This window comes from Myxocyprinus asiaticus, chromosome 27 (assembly GCF_019703515.2).
Source record: "Myxocyprinus asiaticus isolate MX2 ecotype Aquarium Trade chromosome 27, UBuf_Myxa_2, whole genome shotgun sequence".
In the NCBI taxonomy this organism is placed as follows: domain Eukaryota; kingdom Metazoa; phylum Chordata; class Actinopteri; order Cypriniformes; family Catostomidae; genus Myxocyprinus; species Myxocyprinus asiaticus.
The window spans coordinates 44985955-45007864 of NC_059370.1; the positions used below are offsets into that span (position 1 = coordinate 44985955).

The 21910-nt window shown below is 39.7% G+C and overlaps 1 protein-coding gene across 2 annotated transcripts in view; it reads left to right on the forward strand.

Moving 5' to 3' along the window:
* Positions 1–21910, forward strand: part of spata5 (spermatogenesis associated 5) — a 73644-nt gene that overhangs the window by 41256 nt on the left and 10478 nt on the right. The window contains exon 15 of one of the 2 annotated variants that reach the window (XM_051658452.1): positions 21553–21717. The exons of the other annotated variant lie outside the window; for it this stretch is intronic. Coding sequence (XP_051514412.1) covers positions 21553–21717 — 165 coding nt within the window. The remainder of the gene's footprint in view (positions 1–21552; positions 21718–21910) is intronic. 2 annotated transcript variants of the gene reach the window in all.

Sequence of the window (21910 nt, forward strand, 5' to 3'; positions counted from 1 at the left end):
CCTCGTGGTCGTGATTAGTGGTTCTCGCTCTCAATGGAGCGTGTGGTGAGTTGTGTGTGGATCGTGGAGAGTAGCATGAGCCTCCACATGCTGTGAGTCTCCGCGGTGTCATGCACCACGAGTCACGTGATAAGATGCGCGGATTGACGGTCTCAGAAGCGGAGGCAACTGAGACTTGTTCTCCGCCACCCGGATTGAGGCGAGTAATGATGTTCATCTCTGAAATATTTTATTGGCACATTGTTCTCTTGTACTATTATTGCATTCAAAGTAGCCTGTATGTACAGTACACATATTTAATGTGTTTTCTTTCAAGTTTCTTTTTTTCTCTCCCCTTTTTGGAACGCCCAATTCCCAATGCGCTCTAAGTCATCGTGGTGGTGTAGTGACTCGCCTCAATCCAGGTGGCGGAGGACGAATCTCAGTTGCCTCCACGTCTGAGACCGTCAATCCGCGCATCTTATCACGTGGCTTGTTGAGTGCGTTACCGCGGAGACATAGCGCGTGTGGAGGCTTCATGCTATTCTCCGAGGCAACTCACCACGCGCCCCACCAAGAGCGAGAACCACATTATAGCGACCACGAGGAGGTTACCCCATGTGACTCTACCCTCCCTAGCAACCGGGCCAATTTGGTTGCTAAGGAGACCTGGCTGGAGTCACTCAGCACACCCAGGGATTCGACTAGCGAATTCGCGACTCCAGGTGTGGTAGTCAGCGTCAATACTCGACTATAGAGCTACCCAGACCTCTTTCAAATTACTTTTGGTGCAATAAACAATCTTAAGTAGTTTGCCTTTATTCTTGCTTAAGACACATTAGGGGAAGTGTTTAAAGAATTTAACCGTTCATTGTGAATCTAATCGGATTTAATAGTTCTTGAATCGAATCAAAAACATGTGAATCGTGAAACGAATCAATTCGCTTTCAACCCAAGCATTCACACCCCTTCTCAGTATGAACTGTTGTTGTATGCCAGGAGCTATGTAAAGATTCGTCAAAATTTTGCACTTGTTTTACTAGTTTATAAACTAATAAATAATGGCACAATTTGTATTTCTGGTTGAACTATTGAGAGTGCTGGGTTAGACTGTCCAAACCCTTTACAGATGTTAAACACAGCAGACGGGACACCAGAGCACATCTCTGTTTCAGGACCGCTGTGTGGAGAGCCACAAAATTTGTCCCTTCTGCCGGCGCTTCCCCTCAGAGCGTTCATTTAGAGCTGTGATTATAGAGTTTCTCCACCCAAAAACAAACAGCCATGCCAGTGATGCACATCCATGAATAAGGAGCTGCATCTGTTCTCGGCCTGAACATAAAAGACAGAATAGACTGAAGGAATTAAGCTGCATGCTGTTGTGGCATTTTAGTGAAGTTAAGCTTGCTTGATAGTTTTCACATCCTCGATGTTGAGTCAAGAGAACAGCTATGTATAGTGTGTAGGATAACACAACGCTACATCGCTCTCTTTTTTGTTGCACTGAATTGCAGTTTTTCAACCAAGCGATCTGATGCAATAGCTACAACTTTAAAACTCTGATTCATTTCAGAGCTTTGCAGACGTACATTTCTGAAATCCAAACATAAGATGTAGGTATTGCAATAACAGATGAGCCACATTTGTCGCTTAGTTTTAATAGATGTGTATTTTTGGACTCTCCAAACTCGAGATTTGACATTATTGTTTTTATGTAATACAATAAATAAAGGTACTGTACATTTCTAGTTTACTAGAACATACAGTAATTTACTTCAGACCTTTAAAAAACAATTTACACATTACGCAACATTGAGAGCAGGGTCGGAACTATTGGGGGGGCTCTGGGCAAAAATGCCACCGAAAATCTAAATATGGGTGCAGAAAAATGCCCTGCAATGAGTTCCTGTCTTTTTAATTTAAATCACATCTGATATAGTTGCAAATACATACATCGCAATCTTCATTTGAATTTTCGCTGAGCATTATTTGTTTTGCACGGTCCGTCACACAGATGCAGGAAATCAGTTACGCTAATGGAAAAGTTGATTTCTGACCCTGATTGAGAGCCTCATATCTTTAACAATATAGAGCTTTCAAAATAAAGATGCAAAAAGGAAAGTTTGATCTGAACCAGAATCTAAAAGGGTGTTAATATATCTGTAATACTTTGGAAAAAACAGGTTTTTTATTTATTATTTTTTTTTTTTTCATATTTGGGCTCACGCCATTGGCATATACTGCAACAAGAGGTGCTGAAGTCAGCTGATTTGAGTAATAGATCTTCATATCTCTGTGCACAAATAAAAGAATGACACTGACATCTTTCTAAAAGTGTTTTTTTGACCTGTAGTTTTGCTCCAAAATCAGAGACCCCCTCTACAAAATAATGGATTACTCAGTAAATATCAATCCATGGCATTTCATATTTTCGCTTTTATCATCATTCATGTTTATCTTTTACCAGAAAAAAAAAAACATGATCAGAAATGTGTGCGCGTGAGTGTGCGTATGTGTGTGTTGTGTGTGTGTGTGTGTGTGTGAGTGTGTTTGTGTGTGTGTGAGAGAGTGTGTGTGTTTGTGTGTTTGTTTTTGTGTGTGTTGTGTGAGAGTGTGTATGTGTGTTGTGTGCGCACGAGTGTGCGTGCGCGCGTTGTGTGTGTGAGTGTGTTTGTGTGTGTATATGTGTGTGTTGTGTGTGTGTGTGTGTTTGTTTGTGTGTGTGTGTTTGTTTGTGTGTGTGTGTGTGTGTGTTTGTTTTTGTGTGTGTGAGAGAGAGTGTGTGTTGTGTGAGTGTGTGTGTGTGTTGAGTGTGTATGTGTGTTGTGTATGTGTGTTTGTTTGTTTGTGTGTGTGTTGTGTGAGAGTGTGTGTGTGTTGAGTGTGTATGTGTGTTGTGTATGTGTGTGTGTTGTGTGAGAGTGTGTGTGTGTTTGTTTGTGGTTGTGTGTGTGAGTGTATGTGTGTGTGTATGTGTGTTTGTGAGTGTGTGTATGTGTGTTTGTATGTGTGTTGTGTTGTGTGTGTGTGTATGTAAGTGTGTTTTGTGTGTGTGTGCGCGTGTCTGTATGTGTGTTTTGTGTGTGTGTGTGCACGTGCGCGTGTGTGTGTGTGTTTGTATGTGTGTTGTGTGTGTTTGTATGTGTGTAGTGTTGTGTGTGTGTGTGTAAGTGTGTTTTGTGTGTGTGTGTAAGTGTGTTTTGTGTGTGTGCACGTGTGTGCGCGCGTGTGTGTGTGTGTGAGTGAGTGTGTGTGTGTTAACGAGCACTTCTAGATTGGTGTAAAATCCCTCTTTCTGTTACTCTGATAACATCACTGTAATCCCGAGTGCCGGTCTCGTTTGGTTTATTCAGTGGAAGGTGCTTGTTACTAAACAATTGAGCTTTTCAAATTACCTCGAGGGTTCATGATGTTTGATTAGAGACTCAAAACAGAACAGCAGAAATCACTGCCCTCACACACACCTTTAAATTCTCATGACAAAAACAGATTTTCAGGAATATTTAATTTTATAATGATCTTTTTTGTGTAGCATTTGACTTTACCAATGATTTTTAAACTCATAAGAATAATTATTTTTGTATGTGATTTTTATAGAGTTAGATCGAAAGGCATATTAAACAGTAGCTCTGAAATGTTAAAATAATTATGTTATGCTTTTATTTTTAGAGTAAGGTTTAGGGTTAGGGATGTCCCGATACCATTATTTGGAGAATGAGTACCGATACTTCCTTTTGGTACTTGCCGATTTATTTTTATTTATTTATTTATGAATTCCATATTCAACAGTTTATTTCAAATGTATCATTAAAATCATATCAAAATAAATGTATTATTAAAACTGTAATCAATTGAAAATTGAACAATTAATTTTCAACATAATATTGAATTATTTTTATTAAATGAAGTGCTTTTATAGCACAATCCAAAATACAATATTAGGGTTAAATAAAGTGCTGCATAACAGCATCACAGATGTGAGATATTTCTTAAATATTATAAAATTACTATTGATTTATTATTAGTAGTAGTATTACAGTGAACATTACATAACTGTACTGTAATGATATGTTTCTGTCATACATTTTCCCTTTAAATAGAACTTTTATTTTGAAGCCTTTTCTGTTTCTGTTTGTTTTTGACAGTAGCGTCACACTTCTGGAAAAGCAGGTTGTTACGTGACCCAATGTGATTATTAAACTGCAAAAGGCTGCTATTTAATTAAATAAGTATGTACTCTGTATGTGTCACGTACTTCAAAGTGAATTAGCGCTCTGCTCACTGTCATTATGTCTGCACAACACTGTCTCCACACATTCACAAGCACTCGCTTTTAAAGCGCTGCACATGCAAACTATATATTTATCTAATGAAATAGCCGCCTTTGCAGTTTAATAATCACACAAGGACATAACGTGATTTTAATTGCACAGTACTGTACAGTAAATGTGCAGTAAACTAGTCAATAAATGCACGGTACTGTACAGTAAATGGCCAGTAAATTAGTCAATAAATGCACGGTACTGCACAGTAAATGGCCAGTAAATTAGTCAATAAATGCACGGTACTGCGCGGTAAATGCGCAGTAAATTAGTCAATAAATGCACGGTACTGCACAGTAAATGCGCAGTAAATTTGTTAATAAATGCACGGTACTGCGCAGTAAATTAGTCAATAAATGCACGGTACTGCACGGTAAATGCGCAGTAAATTAGTCAATAAATGCACGGTAGTGCGCGGTAAATGCGCAGTAAATTAGTCAATAAATGCACGGTACTGCGCAGTAAATGGCCAGTAAATTAGTCAATTAATGCACGGTACTGCACAGTAAATGCGCAGTAAATTTGTTAATAAATGCACGGTACTGCGCAGTAAATTAGTCAATAAATGCACGGTACTGCACGGTAAATGCGCAGTAAATTAGTCAATAAATGCACGGTACTGCACGGTAAATGCGCAGTAAATTAGTCAATAAATGCACGGTAGTGCGCGGTAAATGCGCAGTAAATTAGTCAATAAATGCACGGTACTGCGCAGTAAATGCGCCAGTAAATTAGTCAATAAATAAGCACGGTACTCTGCACATGTAACATGCGTCAAAGTGAATTAGTGCTCTAATAAATGTCACGGTACTGTCTGCAGTAACATTAGTCTCAATAAATGCACAGGTACTCGCTTTTACAGCGCTACACATGCGCAGTATATATTTAGTCTAATGAAATAGCACGGCTAGTGCGCGTGTAATAATCGCGCAAGTACATTACGTCAATATAATTGCACGGTACTGCACAGTAAATGCGCAGTAAATTTGTTAATAAATGCACGGTACTGCGCAGTAAATTAGTCAATAAATGCACGGTACTGCACGGTAAATGCGCAGTAAATTAGTCAATAAATGCACGGTAGTGCGCGGTAAATGCGCAGTAAATTAGTCAATAAATGCACGGTACTGCACAGTAAATGGCCAGTAAATTAGTCAATAAATGCACGGTACTGCACAGTAAATGCGCAGTAAATTAGTACATAAATGCACGGTACTGCACAGTAAATGCGCAGTAAATTAGTCAATTAATGCACGGTACTGCCGGGTAAATGTGCAGTAAATTAGTCAATAAATGCATGGTATTGCGCAGTAAATGCGCAATAAATTAGTCAATAAATGCACGGTACTGCGCAGTAAATGCGCAATAAATTAGTCAATAAATGCACGGTACTACGCAGTAAATGCGCAGTAAATTAGTCAATAAATGCATGGTACTGCGCAGTAAATGCGCAATAAATTAGTCAATAAATGCACGGTACTGCACAGTAAATGCGCAGTAAATTAGTCAATAAATGCACGGTACTGCACAGTAAATGCGCAGTAAATTAGTCAATTAATGCACGGTACTGCGCAGTAAATGCGCAGTAAATTAGTCAATAAATGCACGGTGCTGCACAGTAAATGCGCAGTAAATTAGTCAATAAATGCACGGTGCTGCTCAGTAAATGCGCAGTAAATTAGTCAATAAATGCACGGTGCTGCACAGTAAATGCGCAGTAAATTAGTCAATAAATGCACGGTACTGCGCAGTAAATGCGCAGTAAATTAGTCAATAAATGCACAGTATCAAGTGTGTTTATTTTTGTTTTCATCCCTGATGTTGATGATACTTACAATTAATGTGCAAAGATCTAATAATTGCTTATTTATTTAAATAAATAAAATAAAAAAACATTTGACCACCGCTCTCAAATGTACTTTTGAATATTTTGGCCCTTGATGGAAAGTCATTTGGAGATCCCTGATGTCCAGTATGTACTCATTTAGATAAAGTAGATACACAGCGTGATCTCTGGCTCTCTGTCTGTTCTGCCTCTTTCTTTCTTTTTCTTTTTTTTCCCCTAAGTCAAGCAGGAATTATCTTCTTTCCGGAAAGCAAGTCGGTCACTAATTTAAGTTTCTCTTAATTGAAGCTGCAGAGCCACATCCACCTGAAATAGAGAGACTAATGCCAACCACAACACACAACATGTGTTTAGTTCTCCAGCATTCACCACAGTATAGCCTTGTGTGTGTTTTAAAATGGCTATACAATTTCCTGTATAGAGCACAACAGTGATTGCCTACTTTCTCAGTGGTTACAGTAGTATATTTCCTATTGATTTTCTTCATAAGGAGTATTGATTTGGACATTTCATACAGCACTAGGAAAAATTGTGCACAAACATAAATGAGAAGCTTTATTTAAACTATACATCACCACCGCTAATGCGATTTATCATGTTTTTACCATGTTTTACTTCACTTTTGTGGTGAAGTAAATATAGCAGAAAAGATTAAATACTTTCTACATAGAATAAGTTAGTTTGAGCGTGAACTTGAAAATATTAAGTAAATTCTACATTCAAACATGTAAAAATTAATGCTCTAGCTTGATTGTTTATCTTTACAAAGCATCATCATGTATCAATCCTAAAGTCGAAGACGTTGTCAAATTTATTTGCTAATTTGAGTAAATAAAATAAGTAAATTTTACTTAACTATTTGAAGCTGGTGTTCTCAGCATGCACTGGTCTTGAATAATTAAAGAGCTTGCATGGTTTGCAAGTTTATTTACATTGTTTCTATTGTTAATTTTGTTGTTACGTTTGGTAAGTTTCTTTTATGTGCAGTCTGAAGTTCATTTTCTACTCAAAATTACCCGTTCATGATCACAAAAATGATCTGTTGATTGTAACCATCATCGTGTTTTGTTCTAATAATATGTTCATTTCAATTTTACTAAGTTTGTTTTAGTACCTTTATATCATATTTGTAAGTTTCTGTATTTACCGGGATCTGGGTCGCTCAGTGAGTAAAGACGCTGACTATCACACCTGGAGTCGTGAGTTTGAATCCAGGGTGTGCTGAGTGACTCCAGCCAGGTCTCCTAAGCAACGAAATTGGCCCGGTTGCTAGGGAGGGTAGAGTCACATGGGGTAACCTCCTCGTGGTTGCTATTAGTGGTTCTCACTCTCAATGGGGCATGTGGTAAGTTGTGTGTGGATCGCGGAGAGTAGCATGAGCCTCCACATGCTGTGAGTCTCCGCGGTGTCATGCACAATGAGTCACGTGATAAGATGCGCGGATTGACGGTCTCAGAAGCGGAGGCAACTGAGACTTGTCCTCCGCCACCCGGATTGAGGTGAGGTTGGAGTGCACCAGCGCATTTCACATCGTGGCGCTCTCTCATATTACAGCACCTTTGACAAGTAAGACAGAAATAGCGAAAATGCTTTATGTAAAGCTACCAGATCTACTCGGGTGCAGGGTGAGGTGAAACGCTTAAACACCTGTTATATCTCTCATCTCCATCTCTATGAAGCGCCATCTGATGTATCGGAGGTATTTTTTTCTGTCATGTGAATCAATTTGAATAATTATGTAGTAAAAAACATCAATAATAATAATATAATTACATAAATATTATAATATTAATATATTTTATAATATCAATATACATCATAACAGATTATAATAACAAGCATATCTGAAATTTATTTAGTTCCTAGGCTATTGAGCGATTTATAAACGAGTAATAGTACTTTAAAATAAATTCTAAATGTAACTGGAAGCCAGTGTAAAGACATGAGGACTGGAGTAATATGCTCTGGGTTTTTTGTTCAGGTGAGAATCCTGGCAGCAGCATTCTGAATGAGATGCAGCTGTCTAAAGGGGGTCTCACACTGGACGTGTCTGGTGCACGACATGGCGTGTTCTAAAATTCAAAACAACTGTATTCAATGAAGGTACGCACACCGCCACTGCCACTCAGCGTCTGTCGGCAGCGCCCAGCTACGACTCTGGAGGCTGCTCAAATTTCTGCCGTGCCACAGAGCGCAACTCGCATGTTTTCCGTTAAATCCAACCCAAATCATTATCAAAGGACATAGATTATTTACTTTAGCATTCTTCATTCTTGAACGAGGGAAAAACCTTGGTAACTTTTGTGTGTACTGTCTGCAACCTGATCTGCATCGATGTGCCCCATGTTTGATACCTGTGCCGTGTCCTAGCTGCGACGTGGCGTGGCGCATCTCGTCCGGTGTGCGACCACCTTAATGGTCTTTTTGGGAAGGTCGGTGTGGAGTCCATTGCAGTAGTCCACCCTACTGGTGATGAATGCATGAACAAGTTTCTCTAAGTCTTGACTGGATACAAAATATCTAATTCTGGCTATATTCTTTAGATGATAGTAGGCTTATTTAGTTATTGCTTTGATGTGACTACTGAAACTAAGGTCCAAAATGACACCAAGATTCCTTGCTTGATTTTTTGTCTTTAGACCCTTGGAGTCAAGGTATGTGTTCACCTTGGGAATGTCGCCTTTGTTGCCAAATACAGTGACCTCTGTCTTGTTGTTGTTTAAGTGCAGGAAGTTTTGGCACATCCAACTGTTAATTTCATCAGTGCAGTAGCACAGAGAGTCTATGGGGCTGTAGTCATTTGGCGATAGAGCTTGATAGATCTGGGTGTCGTCTGCATAGCTATGGTATGCAATTTGGTTCTTTTTCAGAATTTGGCCTAGTGGCAGCATATATAGGATGAACAGGAGCAGTACAAGAATTGAGCCTTGTGGGACTCCACACGTCATGGATGTCCACTCAGATTCATAGTTGCCTATGTTCACATAGTAACCCCTCCCTTCCAGATAAGGCCTGAACCAGCTGAGGAAAGTCCCAGAGACCCCTACCCAGTTTTCCAATCTGTGTAGGAGAATGTTGTGGTCAACAGTGTCAAGCAGCACTGAGATCTAATTATACCAGCACTGATATTTTGCCTGAATCAGTATTTAGCCAAATATCATTAAGGATCTTTTTGAGTGCCGTCTCTGTGCAATGATGCGGTCGGAAACCAGAATGGAAATTGTCCAAGTAGCCATTCGAGATTAAGAATTTGTTCAGCTGATTGAAAACAACCTTTTCAATGATTTTGCCTATGAAAAGGAAGGAGAACATCAACACAGTCTGGGGATATACTCTGTTTCAAAGATATAACCTTGACAAATTGCACACTAGTGTTCTCATTTATTTATCTCTTTTTGACGGAGACAGATCCAACTTCAGTGGCAGGAGAAGTCGATATTTCAAAGAAAATACAGAAATGGTCAGATAGCGTGACGTCCTTAATAATAGTGGACGAAATGTTCAGACCCTTACTAATGAGCAGATAAGGGCTGATTCATTGAGGACTGTTGCACTGCAGCTGTTATCTAACCAAGTCTCATTTAGAAACATAAAGTCCAGGTTGTTTGTGGTGATGAGGTCATTGACTAAAAATGACTTGTTCTTTAGTGAGCGGATGTTTAACAGTGCTAACTTGACAGTATCTGTTTTTGGCCCCACAGCAATGTCGGATTGACGTCTAATATGCAGCAGATTAGATTGGTTTGCCATACATCTTAAGAAGGCCTTATTCTTCCTATCACTTAACATAACAGATATAGAAAAGGCTACTGGCACAGCGGGTTCCCGCTTGTTCTGTAAACATTTGTGATTGTTGCTGCTACCATAGTGGGGACCCGACACACATCACTGAGAGCTGTTATCAGTTGTTTTTTGTTCACCGAGAGCAGAAGAAGGGCAATGTTGGCCCTGGCCTTGTGGCAGTGGCTGGAGAGCTCTCTCAGAGGGAGGGTGAGCTGGGCCTGCAGGCTTTGGTGGTAGAGGTGCCCGCCATTTTTTGGTTGGTATCTGGAGGCTCGCAGCAATGGAGTGGGAAAGCTTTCTACCAGCACACACTAGTTCCTCCATTTTCTCTGAGAAGCTCAGAAGTGGGGATGTTGACGAGAGAGAGAAAGTGTGTGGTGACAGAGACTGTGGCTCTGATGTTTCCGGAGGCTGAAGTATGCTATCTTGGCTCCCTTGGCTTTTTTCCAGGAAATTGTCCTTGGGTCCTGTATCTTGGAGCAGTTCTATGTCATCACAGTCCGACTGTAGTATGCTCTGTGGGTGGTGCTCAGCCTGGATTGTGTCCCTGAGCAGTGGATGTTGTGTCTTCGCTGTGTTATCAAATGTCCATCCAGGTGCTGAAGTGCGATCCTGTGGTCATCCAGACACTGCGGAGGTGTTTGTGTGCCATCCAGGTTGAGTGGATTTGTGCACGTTGCAGATGGATGAAGGAGGGAGAAGTAGATATTGTCCTTTAGCACTTTTGCACCAAGTTTTTTGGGTGGAGGCCATCTGATTTAAACAGTTCTCTTTGACTCCAGAAAAGATTGAAGTTCATGTTGCAGGTTTTGTGCAGCCAAGTGTTTAGACTTGTACCTCAGGCTGGGAGTGGTCCACTGATAAACGACTGAACCTTGAATCTCCCAAGTGTTTCAAAAATCCCTCTTAAGAAGTTCTGACTGCTCTTTCTGAATATCATTTTCCCCCACATGTATAATAACGCGATTCATGGTCTTATGGTTCATCAGAATGTTCAGAAGTTCCTTATTTACCTCAGAAACCGTTGCTCAAGGAAGGAAGCAAGTGGTAGTGGCCCGCTACCAATGTTTCCGATAATGGAGTCCCCCACTATCAGAGTGCTGGGCTTGGCTGTGGTCTCAGCCGAATACCGCTGCCTGCTCGATCTTGAGCGCCTGCCAGCTGCAGTGTTAGATGCTGGCTGATGTGATCTATGCCTGATCACGTTTGGGGTTTCTTCCTCTACAATCATTAATGGCTCAGATGTATTTTCAAGATGTATCGGGGGTGGAAGAATACCAGTATTTGTTAGTCAAGTTATATCTGGAGTGGAAGATGCCAATGCTGCAATATGCATTGCTTGTGACTGTCTGATATGTCGAGCACCTTTGGGTCTAGCTCCGTTTATGCCATTGGTTTTTGCTCTCACTTTCATCAGCCACTTTTGCCACCTGTTCTGCTGGGTTTTCTAAGCTCAGTATAGCCTGTCGAGGAACGTTAGATTCGCAGGACTCACCGGCTGTAGGCTGAGGAGGTCCACGGTGACGCTGTCCTGTGAACCCGTCAAGGGTGGCAGTACTAAAAGTAGTTTTGTTTCAAGAAGTCTATGGCAGTTTGTGCAGCAAGTGAAGTTTGGTCTGAAAGGCGGCATTTTCTTTCTTGTCTGTCTGTGTGAAGGCAGCTGTGTTGCCCCTTTTCAGGAATGTAAACTGCCGGTATTAGGAGGCTGGTGGACCACTTTCAAAGAAAATCCTCTTTTTGTAGAGCAGTAACAGAAGTGTCCGAACAGAAGCGAAGCAGGAGGAACAGTCATTTAAAGACATTTTGTCAACATTTAATCGCCATTCGAAATGTAACTGATGAGTATTGACATGTACTAGTGATAGTTCACTAAAAATGAAAATGTCATCTCTTAATCACCTTCATGTTGTAGCAAACCTGTATGACTTTCTGTCGTCCGTGGAACTCAAAAGGAGATGTTAGGGAGACTGTTAGTCTCAGTCACCATTCACTTTCATTGTAAGGAATAAAGATGCAGTGACAGTGAATGGTGACTGGTGAACTAACATTCTGCTTAACATCTCCTTTTGTGCTCCACGGCCGAGAGAAATTCATACAGGCTAAATGTTGAGGGCAAGTAATGATACTATATGAAATTTCATTTTTGAAAGAACTTTTTGTTAAAGGTGTCTGTCAAACAATACAAATGTAATTCAGTGCATGATTGCATCACATCTAGCTGGTAAACAAGTGACTGGAGAGAAGGGTCATAAACCATTTGTTATATTGCGAAAGTGGTCTTAAACTTTTATTTTATTTGGCCTTAAATAATCTTAAAAAGTCTTAAATGTCATTCCTTCGAACCTGTGGATACCCTGAGTTTTGCGTTCCTTCGCAAGAGCTTAATTCAACCCTCACCAAAAATTACCATGGTTTTACTACCGTAACCATACTCTAATCCTATCATTTGTGGTAAAATCATAGTAATAACGATAATAAAATGGTAATAAAAATCAATCATTCTGCCAAAAAACAATTTTTTAAACCATGCTTCTTACCACCAAAAAATAAAAAATGGTAACTACAGATTTAATCATGGAAATCATGGTGATTTTTCATAAGTGCATGTTTTTATTTGGTTTGAAACCATGGTTTTATAGTGGTAAACAACAGTACTTGTACCACAAATATGTAGTAAAAGTGTTGTAACCATGTTTTTTGGCAGAATTATTATTGTTATTACCGTAGTTTTGGTTGTGCTGTATTATTACTATGGTTGAACTGTAAATATCATGATTAAAAATGGTTACTGCAGTAAAGTCATGGTAAATGTTGTGTTTATGCTTTTACTACAAAAAGCATAGACAGACTATAGTTATTGTGGTAAAATGATGGTTAATTTTTATTAGGGATGGATAAAGCTATTCTGAGGGAATGCAAAACTGTTTCAGAAAATAAATTCCCTCCCAGTCCTTAAGGAGGCTCCATAATTTACAGTTTCCTTTATATATATATATATATTTATATTTATATTTATATTTATATTTTCTCCCTTTTTCTCCCCAATTTGGAATGCCCAATTCCCAATGCGCTCTAAGGGTGGCGTAGTGACTCGCCTCAATCCGGGTGGTGGAGGACGAATCTCAGTTGCCTCCACGTCTGAGACCGTCAATCCGCGCATCTTATCACGTGACTTGTTGAGCGCGTTACCGCGGTGACGTAGTGCATGTGGAGGCTTCACACTTTTCTCCGCGGCATCCACGCACAACTTACCACGCATCCCACCGAGAGCGAGAACCACATTATAGCGACCACGAGGAGGTTACCCCATGTGACTCTACCCTCCCTAGCAACCAGGCCAATTTGGTTGCTTAGGAGACCCGGCTGGAGTCACTCAGCACGCCCTGGATTCAAACTCAGGACTCCAGGGGTGATAGTCAGCGTCAATACTCGCTGAGATACCCAGACCCCCAATTTATTGTTTCTAAATGTGTCTTAATGTTCAGATGGGATTCATTTTCTAAAGGACATTTGAGTTACAATTATTATGACCCGATGTCTGTGATTTCATGTACTGATTCGGATGGGACTAAGATCTCCGTGTTTATTACAGAGGTGGGAGTGTCCGTTTTCTAGATGTGGGCGTTCCAGAAGGTTTAACACGTTTAATAAAATTAACTTATCTTTTAAACTTTATTGGTTTAAATTTAAAATCACATGATTTAAATAATGCATTTTAAATAATTAATTATTTAATTTATTGGTTTAATTTTATTTATTAATTATACATTATAAAAACCCTATTAAATATAATATAATATTATTATAAACCCACTGAAATAAACAAGATTTACCTGTTATAACATTACCTAATTAATTTGAGAAATTAAGGTGAGTATCTTACCTGACGCTGATATTGCAGTTACCAGTCTGAGCAGTTTCCTCGATTTGGCTCTCCTTGTTGATTTTATGTTCTCATTTTTCCATCGGATGGCAAAACAAACCTGCATCCGTATCGAATGACGTGCAGCAGGAAGATTGGCCAAAATACATGAGGAGAAGCATTGTGAAAAATCACAGACATTCGCATTCAGATGGGATTAGACTTCTCAGAGGACCCTTGAGTTTGTAGGTAATTTGCTCTGGAATTTTTACAGAGGTTGTGTGAGAAAAACACAGATTTGGCAGATTCAGACGGGTTTAAAATCACAAAGTAGGCCTTCGTCTGTGAAACACAAATTTCCCTGACCTCCTCAGGGAAAACTAGTCCCATCTGAAGAGGGCTTTAGACTGCTATTATTCAGCTACATTGACCTAACCACGTAAATGAGGATCTGTCCGATATCTATACCTGTTTTCTGGTCTGTTGTTATTACAGATAACACAGTTATACTACTGTATATAAGAACTTTGATACAACGGTAAATGAGAGTAGAGTTCGAGGGTTTTGGAGCTTATGTATTTTTTTGACCCTCATCTGGTTTGAGTGTTTATATCTGAAGACATGATTCTGCTCGGAGACTCCGACACAGCATTCCTCCACACAAGATGGTGTGCAGGTGTCGGATACATTAAACACATCTGTCTCTGTCTGAAGTCCTGCTGCACATCTGTGTGTATTGTAAGGTTTATTTTCAGGTGTGTGTTTGTGTGTGTTGTGATGTCATTCTCATGCTGGCACTAATAAACAAACCACTGCAAACATACTGACGAACGACACACAGCACCGGCCAGATGTTGAAAAAAACTCTTTCTGACCATTTTATTCAAAAAAAATGTCTTGAACCTCGTGCGACCATGCATGCACATGCGTGGACGTTGTTTTTTTGGCTTCGCTATATGCAATGCATAATTTAAATACATTAAAACTGACTGAGTCATGTGACAAAACAACATAGCGCTGATCACAGCGGAGATCGTCTTTGGTAGAAACGGCAACTAAACTACGTCTGGTAAGAAACCTCATTAAGTTTTGACATTGAAACCTGTTTGAGTCAAAAGACTAGAGTCTGTAGCTTCATCCGATATGCCATTTTGAACATTTGAGCGATTTATTGTGAAACGGCACGCTGCTAAACACAATGCATGCTGTGTACTTCAGCTCTATTTTTCCTTAGAAATTCTATATTTACTGTGCATGATCACATTGAGAATAAATGTATTCATCCAAAAGCTGAAAAATGTGTCTTTCAGAGGCTTTATATGAAGTTAGGATGAAAATAAGGTGCATTTCAAACTGTTCTGAGACCAGTGCAGACAGACAGCACACTGGAGGTTAAGTCATTCACTAAATAGGGAGCATGGGAGCATCCTATAGCTCTCTATGCAGTTAAGTGCATTCACTCCTAAAATCTGATCAAAAGTTCAGTTTCAGGCTGCAGATGATGTTTGGATCACTCAACATGTTTGACAGACATGTGACAATGATAATCAGTACATAGATTCAGAATTTATAATGTATCATTTTATTTTAACATGACTGACAGTGATTGGATGATGCTGGCTGTCAGAATTAATTATGCTAATTTCTGATTGGTAAAATCACTTGTTTGTTTGACAGTGCAAAGAGAGAACATTGAGATTTTAATCTTTTTATCTTCTATTTATCTTTCATTGTGGCTCTTTTAAACTTTTGACCTGTCAAGTAATCTGATGACAAAATAAAGTAAGTGGCAAAATATTGGTATCGGCCTATATCGGTTAAAATCAGTATCTGTATCGGCCAAACATTTTCATAGCATTGCATTCCTAGTTATTCATAATATTCACATAATCTGTTGAATTGATATTCAAATAATGTTAGTCTTATTTTCATTATTATGTTTATAGAAGTTCATGTTTAAACAGCTCACATTAAAAATAGACTTTTCTTAATAGAGATTAACAGTTGCAGTCAATGACTTGTTTAAAGGACAGAATTTTCTAATGATAGCAGGTTTGATGTTTTGGCTTACAGTCAGCGCTTTGGTTTAGTCTTACAGCTGAAGGTTACGCGGCTGTAAACGGACCCGTTTCCTGTCATGCACGAGTATCTGGAATATCAGACACACCCCTGAGAGCGACCAATCACACCAGCGCCACATTCTGCTGCACATTTGTGTTTCTGAGCGCAGATACAGTCGTTCTGTTCTGAGGAAATATTCAATCTTAAGTGTTCTTCTGCGTGCTTTCCGCACATTAAATCACCACAGAAACATTCCTGCAAAGAAACCTCATTTGAACATGGTGAAACTCTGACTGTGATCAGCAATCAATGAAGTGGGAGCTCATTCACTCTCCACACATACAGCAACAACTGTGTAAACTCACAATGCCCATTCATCTGAAAAGAAATGAGTACAGATAATTTCACAGATGTAACTCTGAATGTAAGTAGAGTACACGTTGTGCTCGTGGATATCTAGTGTGCTTGCTACTAAGCTCAATTGAAACTCTGAGTATCTTTAAAAGATTTGATGGGATAAATGTCACAAACGTTTAGTCTGGGGACTTTGTTTCCTGGTTGACCGATAGAAACCTGCGCACACTGACTCTGACACTGGCACAAGACAGCTGCTGAAATGATTGTCCTTTATTTCAGTTCTAGATGTTTTTATAAACTCAATGCGAGCAGAGCGGCTGTGCCTTAAAAACCCTCCAGCCTCCTCAAACACACACACACACACACACACACACCTCAAGCATTCTCTCAGTTGATCTGCAGAGAGTAAAAGATGCAAATCATTGTGAATGACAGCACACAATTACACAACAGCTGCTTCAACACAACCAGACTGACTTCCTGTGAAGCGCCATAAATCTCACACACACACGCACGCACGCATACACACACTCACACACAAACGCACACACGCAAACACAAACACACCCACACACAACACACACACTGTCTCACACACACACAAACACACACTCACATACACACACACACACACACACACACAAACACAAATACATACACTGTCTCACACACACACATGCACAAACACACACTCACATACACACACTCACACGCACACACAAACACATACACACACTCACACACAACACACTTTCTCACACACACATGCACACACAAAAACACACACACTGTCACACACACACGCACAAAGACACAAACACACACACGCACACACAAACACACACACAAGCACACTCTTACATACATACACAAACACACAAACACACTCACATACACACACAAACACACACTCACATACAAACACACACTCACACACAAACACACACTCACACACACTCACACACACACACAAACACACACACACACTCACACACACACACACATACAAATGTTTGCTCAGCTATCTAAATGGGGCCATACCATAGATATCTATTGTTTTTAGATAAAGCTAACTATATTTACTATAAACTAACCGTAACCCACACCCTAAACCTAACCCTAACAGAAAACTTTTTGCATTATTATAATTTTAAAACAATTTTTATTTCATTTGTTTAAATATATTTAAATCTATAAAATATGTCTATATACTTTATATAAGAATACAAAAACATACATAAAATATATATTTTGCTTAAAGAAAGTGAAGCCCATTTTTAGATAATTAAATAATTAAATGATAATTAAAGGAATTTTCTGGATTCGATACAAGTTAAGCTCAGTCGACAGCATTTGTGGTATAATATTGATTACCACAAAATAACTTTGACTTGCCGTTCATTTTCTTTAATAAAAGCACTAATCTGTGTTCCAGTGAGACACTTACAATGGAAGTCAATGGGGAAATGTTTGGAGGGTTTAAAGACAGAAATGTGACACTTCTAATTTTATAAAAGCACTTACATTAATTCTTCTGTTAAAACTTGTGTATTATTTGAGCTGTAAAGTTGTTTAAACATTAACAGTCAGCATTAATATCATGTTAACACACATACTGTCTATGTTTCCATCCAAGGGTTTTTTTGCGACAAAAAGTGTAGCGCACTAAAAAGTTTACCGATATAGCTGATGGAAATGCAAATTATCACTAAAGGTGTCGACATAATATTTTTCCGTTTAACTCTAGCACATAAACTGTCGATACTTCAAATGTTGTGAAAATCTGCGTTGGAAACACTTTTTGTTGAGAAAATTGCCATTAACACAAAACTATAGTGTCACATGACAGAATTTACCCTAATCGTTAGCCTGTGTTAATTATGACGACGGTATACCTCCTTGAAAGCCAATTTATTGTACGTGAAGCATTACTCGCACTGTTATGGATTGGTCTTAACGGCATACCTGCACAGATCCGATGCTGCAAACACATCTGTGTCATGACACTTCAATATATGCCAACACAAATATCTCGTATCATGCACCGGTCATCGGCAAGTACAAGGAGAACAAGTGAAGGGCCACTCTTTGCGATTCATCTAATCGTGGTAGACATCCGTTTATTTATTAAAGTTGCTTTTCCACACCATTCAATTAGCCCACAATACAAAAAACATCATTTCTGTGCACAAAGATATTTTAAATTAAAAATAAATACACAATACTAGGAGAAAAGCTTCAGTGTGCTTTTTTTGAACACTAATATGTAGCCCAATTCTGTAAAATTATTGTTTAGCTTACTTTTGAAAAAATGCCGGCAAAATTCCCTGTATTAAATTAAATAAATTACGAAATGAAAAAAGCATTAAATGAAAAAAATTAATTACCAAACGAAAAAAAAATCTATTTTTAGGGCTATATAATTGCCTTTTTACACAAACTTAAATTAGCCTTACCCTGTTCTGTAGACTAAAAAAGTCAGCTGAATGACATTCTCAGAATGTTCTAGACTTTTATCAAGACTATAAACTATCAGAACTATTTGTCCAATGCGGAGTTCACTTTCAGAAAAAGAGATTTTGAACATTTTAAAATGTTTAAATATTTTAAATCTAACCCTCTTTACCTCGAATCGCATTTGCTGAGCTTCTTCAGAAAATGTACGTTGCATTATGATGCTAAAATTAATTTTAGATGACAATCAAGTTCAGTTGGTCATTAAAAGTTGCTGGACAAATATACGGGACATAATGCAGTTGTGATGGCAATGCTTTAGATTAGATGATTGTTTAAAATAGCCTATTGAATATCAGGAATGTATCATATATGTAAACTCTGATATTACACCGCATCAATGTTTCTTTAATAGTTGTGCACACTGCATATACACATGGATGGATGCTCCTTATACTAAGACCGAAAGTTTCCCCCACTACTTGGTGCACTACCGGTGGCAACCTGCGATAGGCGCAACATCAGGACCAATATTACCGTCCTATCAGAAGGGCAGCTGCTCCCTTTTGATTGCATTTATTTGTGAAATTAAAATGACCGTAAACTGGCTAATTTCAGTGAATTATCTCAATACTCTCCCCATTTTACCAAAACTTCAGGGGGAAATATTAAGGACATCTGGGAGGCGAAAGGTACACAATTAGCGAAATACACGCATTTCTGTATGGAAACGGCTTAAGGGCAGATTTATTTTGCGAGAAACCAAAACTTACATGACGTCATCACGCACACCATTTTTATCGATAAAAGGCCATTTGAATGGAAACAGGCAGAAGACGGCAAATTTCACAAACATTTTGTTGCGCATTTTCACTTTGTCGATAAGTGGATGGAAACTAGGCTACTGTTTACATCTTGTGTCTATACTTTTGAAACGGTGAGCATTTTAACGTTTATGGATTGACCCCATTGACTTCCATTGTAAGTGTCTCACTGGAACACCGATTTTTTGCTTTTTTGGAGAAAAGGAGGGACGAGTCTAAATGAATTTTTGTGGTAGTCAAGCATGGCCGGCGCTGAATCAGCTGATCAGCGGGAGAGCGAGATAAAGGGGCGGTTGGAGGCGCTGGTTCGAGAGAGAGTGATGCACGCGGCTGCGCTGCACGTTTGTTTATGTTGATTTTAAGTTTACCATTAAACTTTATGTTTACTGTTCAGCCGGTTCCCGCCTCCTCCTTGCCCCGTCCGTTATGTGTTACAGTGGTGCCGAAACCCAGGAGGGAGGAGGGATGCGCTGTCGTGGAGTCCTCGCCGCTGCCATCCACCAGGGGAGCAGCTGCAGCCGTCTACCTGGGGACAGAGGGGTCACTGCTGGCCGCCGGGGGAGGCGCGAGCTGGCGTCCGCCAGAGGGCGTAGGATCAGTTGAGGACCGGGCGACAGTGCGTCCGGGAGCCAGCGAGCAAGTTCTTCTCTCTCCTCTCATTGTGTGTCTCCGCTCGCCCTTTCCCTCTCCCCACGCCTCCCCTCGTCTCTCCCCCCAGGTTCACAGGAGGCGGGGTGGGCCACCAAAGATGGGGGGAAATTAGTCAGACCGGTGGTGCCCCGGCCTGAATCGGGCGGGGGAGGAGTGTGATGAGGAGGAGGGTGTTGACGGGCCGTGATGTAGCATGGCCGGCGCTGAATCAGCTGATCAGCGGGAGAGCGAGATAAAGGGGCGGCCGGAGGCTCTGGTTCGAGAGAAAGAGACGCACGTGGCCGCGCGGCACATTTGTTTATGTTGGTTTTAAGTTTACCATTAAACTTTGTTTACTGTTTAGCCGGTTCCTGCCCCCTCCTTGCCCGTCCGTTATGTGTTACAATGGTCTTATGCGATTACTAAACCTTAAAAGGCTGCATTTCTGCATTCAGCGCTGTGTAAGCAAGCGGCACCCTCTAGCGGTCTGGACAGCATTATCCACTATGTATTATACCACGATAAAACTTAAAAGAGTGTTTTGTTCCTTTGGTAACTTTTTATTTTTCCATGATGTGGTTGACATTTATGTGGAATTGCCCAACCTATTCATTATATGAAAATCTGATGTTCTATTATATGCAGTATAGTACAAACATGTAAAATGTGAGCTCTGTTGTTTTGAACTGCAAAAAAAAAAAAAAAAGTTGAATTGCAAAAATGTTTCAGAAGTACAAAAATTGTTTTTTTTTTACATGTTACATTACAAAGTTTCAATTGCATTAGAAAAGTACTTGTCAAGATGTTTTATTTTATACAAATGAATGTAAATACTTGTTATTTCAAACAGTGACAGCTCATATCATCATATTTTTATGTCATAATATTAATGGATGGAATGTAGAATTTTTTATATTTGTAAAAAGTTAAAATGTGATTATAATAATAATGATGACAAATTATAAAAAATAAAAAAAATAGCACAAAAACAGCAAGCACTTACTTATCTAAAAACACAAACTACATCTATAACTGCTGCCAAACACTCCACAATCAACAGCTAAATGTCTATCGCTCTGTCTGTTTGTCCATCTATTTGTCTCTTTGATATGGAAAGGACAGTCTGAATGAATGTTGAGCAGGTGAAAGGTCAGACAGACAGAAAACAACTCCAGGAAGTGAGAGGAGGAAGTTATCACTGCACAGGTCTGTGACCCCTCAGTCATGTGATGGTTTGAGCCGCTGATCATTGCTTCAGTACATCCTGAGGAAGAGACCAAACCTGCCACGGGGGCAGATCTCTGCTCACAACACTGAACACAAGACTGTGTGTGTGTGTGTGTGTGTGTTTGGAGCAGGAGAAACTCTGTTGTGTCTGGTTATAAAGTCAGTGATCCTAACAACTGTCTCTCTCTCTGTCTGTCTGTCTCTCAGGCTCTGATGCGTCCAGGTCGTCTGGATCGCATTATATTCGTCCCGCTGCCTGACGCAGACACTCGCAGGGAAATATTCTCACTGCAGTTTGCGAACATGCCCGTACATCACAGCGTGCACCTGGACGAGCTGGTGACCCGAACGGAGTGCTACTCTGGGGCAGAGGTGAGAGGTCACTGCATATACAGGGTTAAAGGTTACAGCATCATTTGGTAAAGCATTTTCATGCTGTTTATATGAGAGACTGACAGATATTGACAGACAGATGTTGTTTCAAAGTCCTTGTGACTCTGAGCTCACACAGATGATCTTTTGTGTGTGTGTTTGTTCTCACTGTGACTCAGCAGTTGCTGTGTGT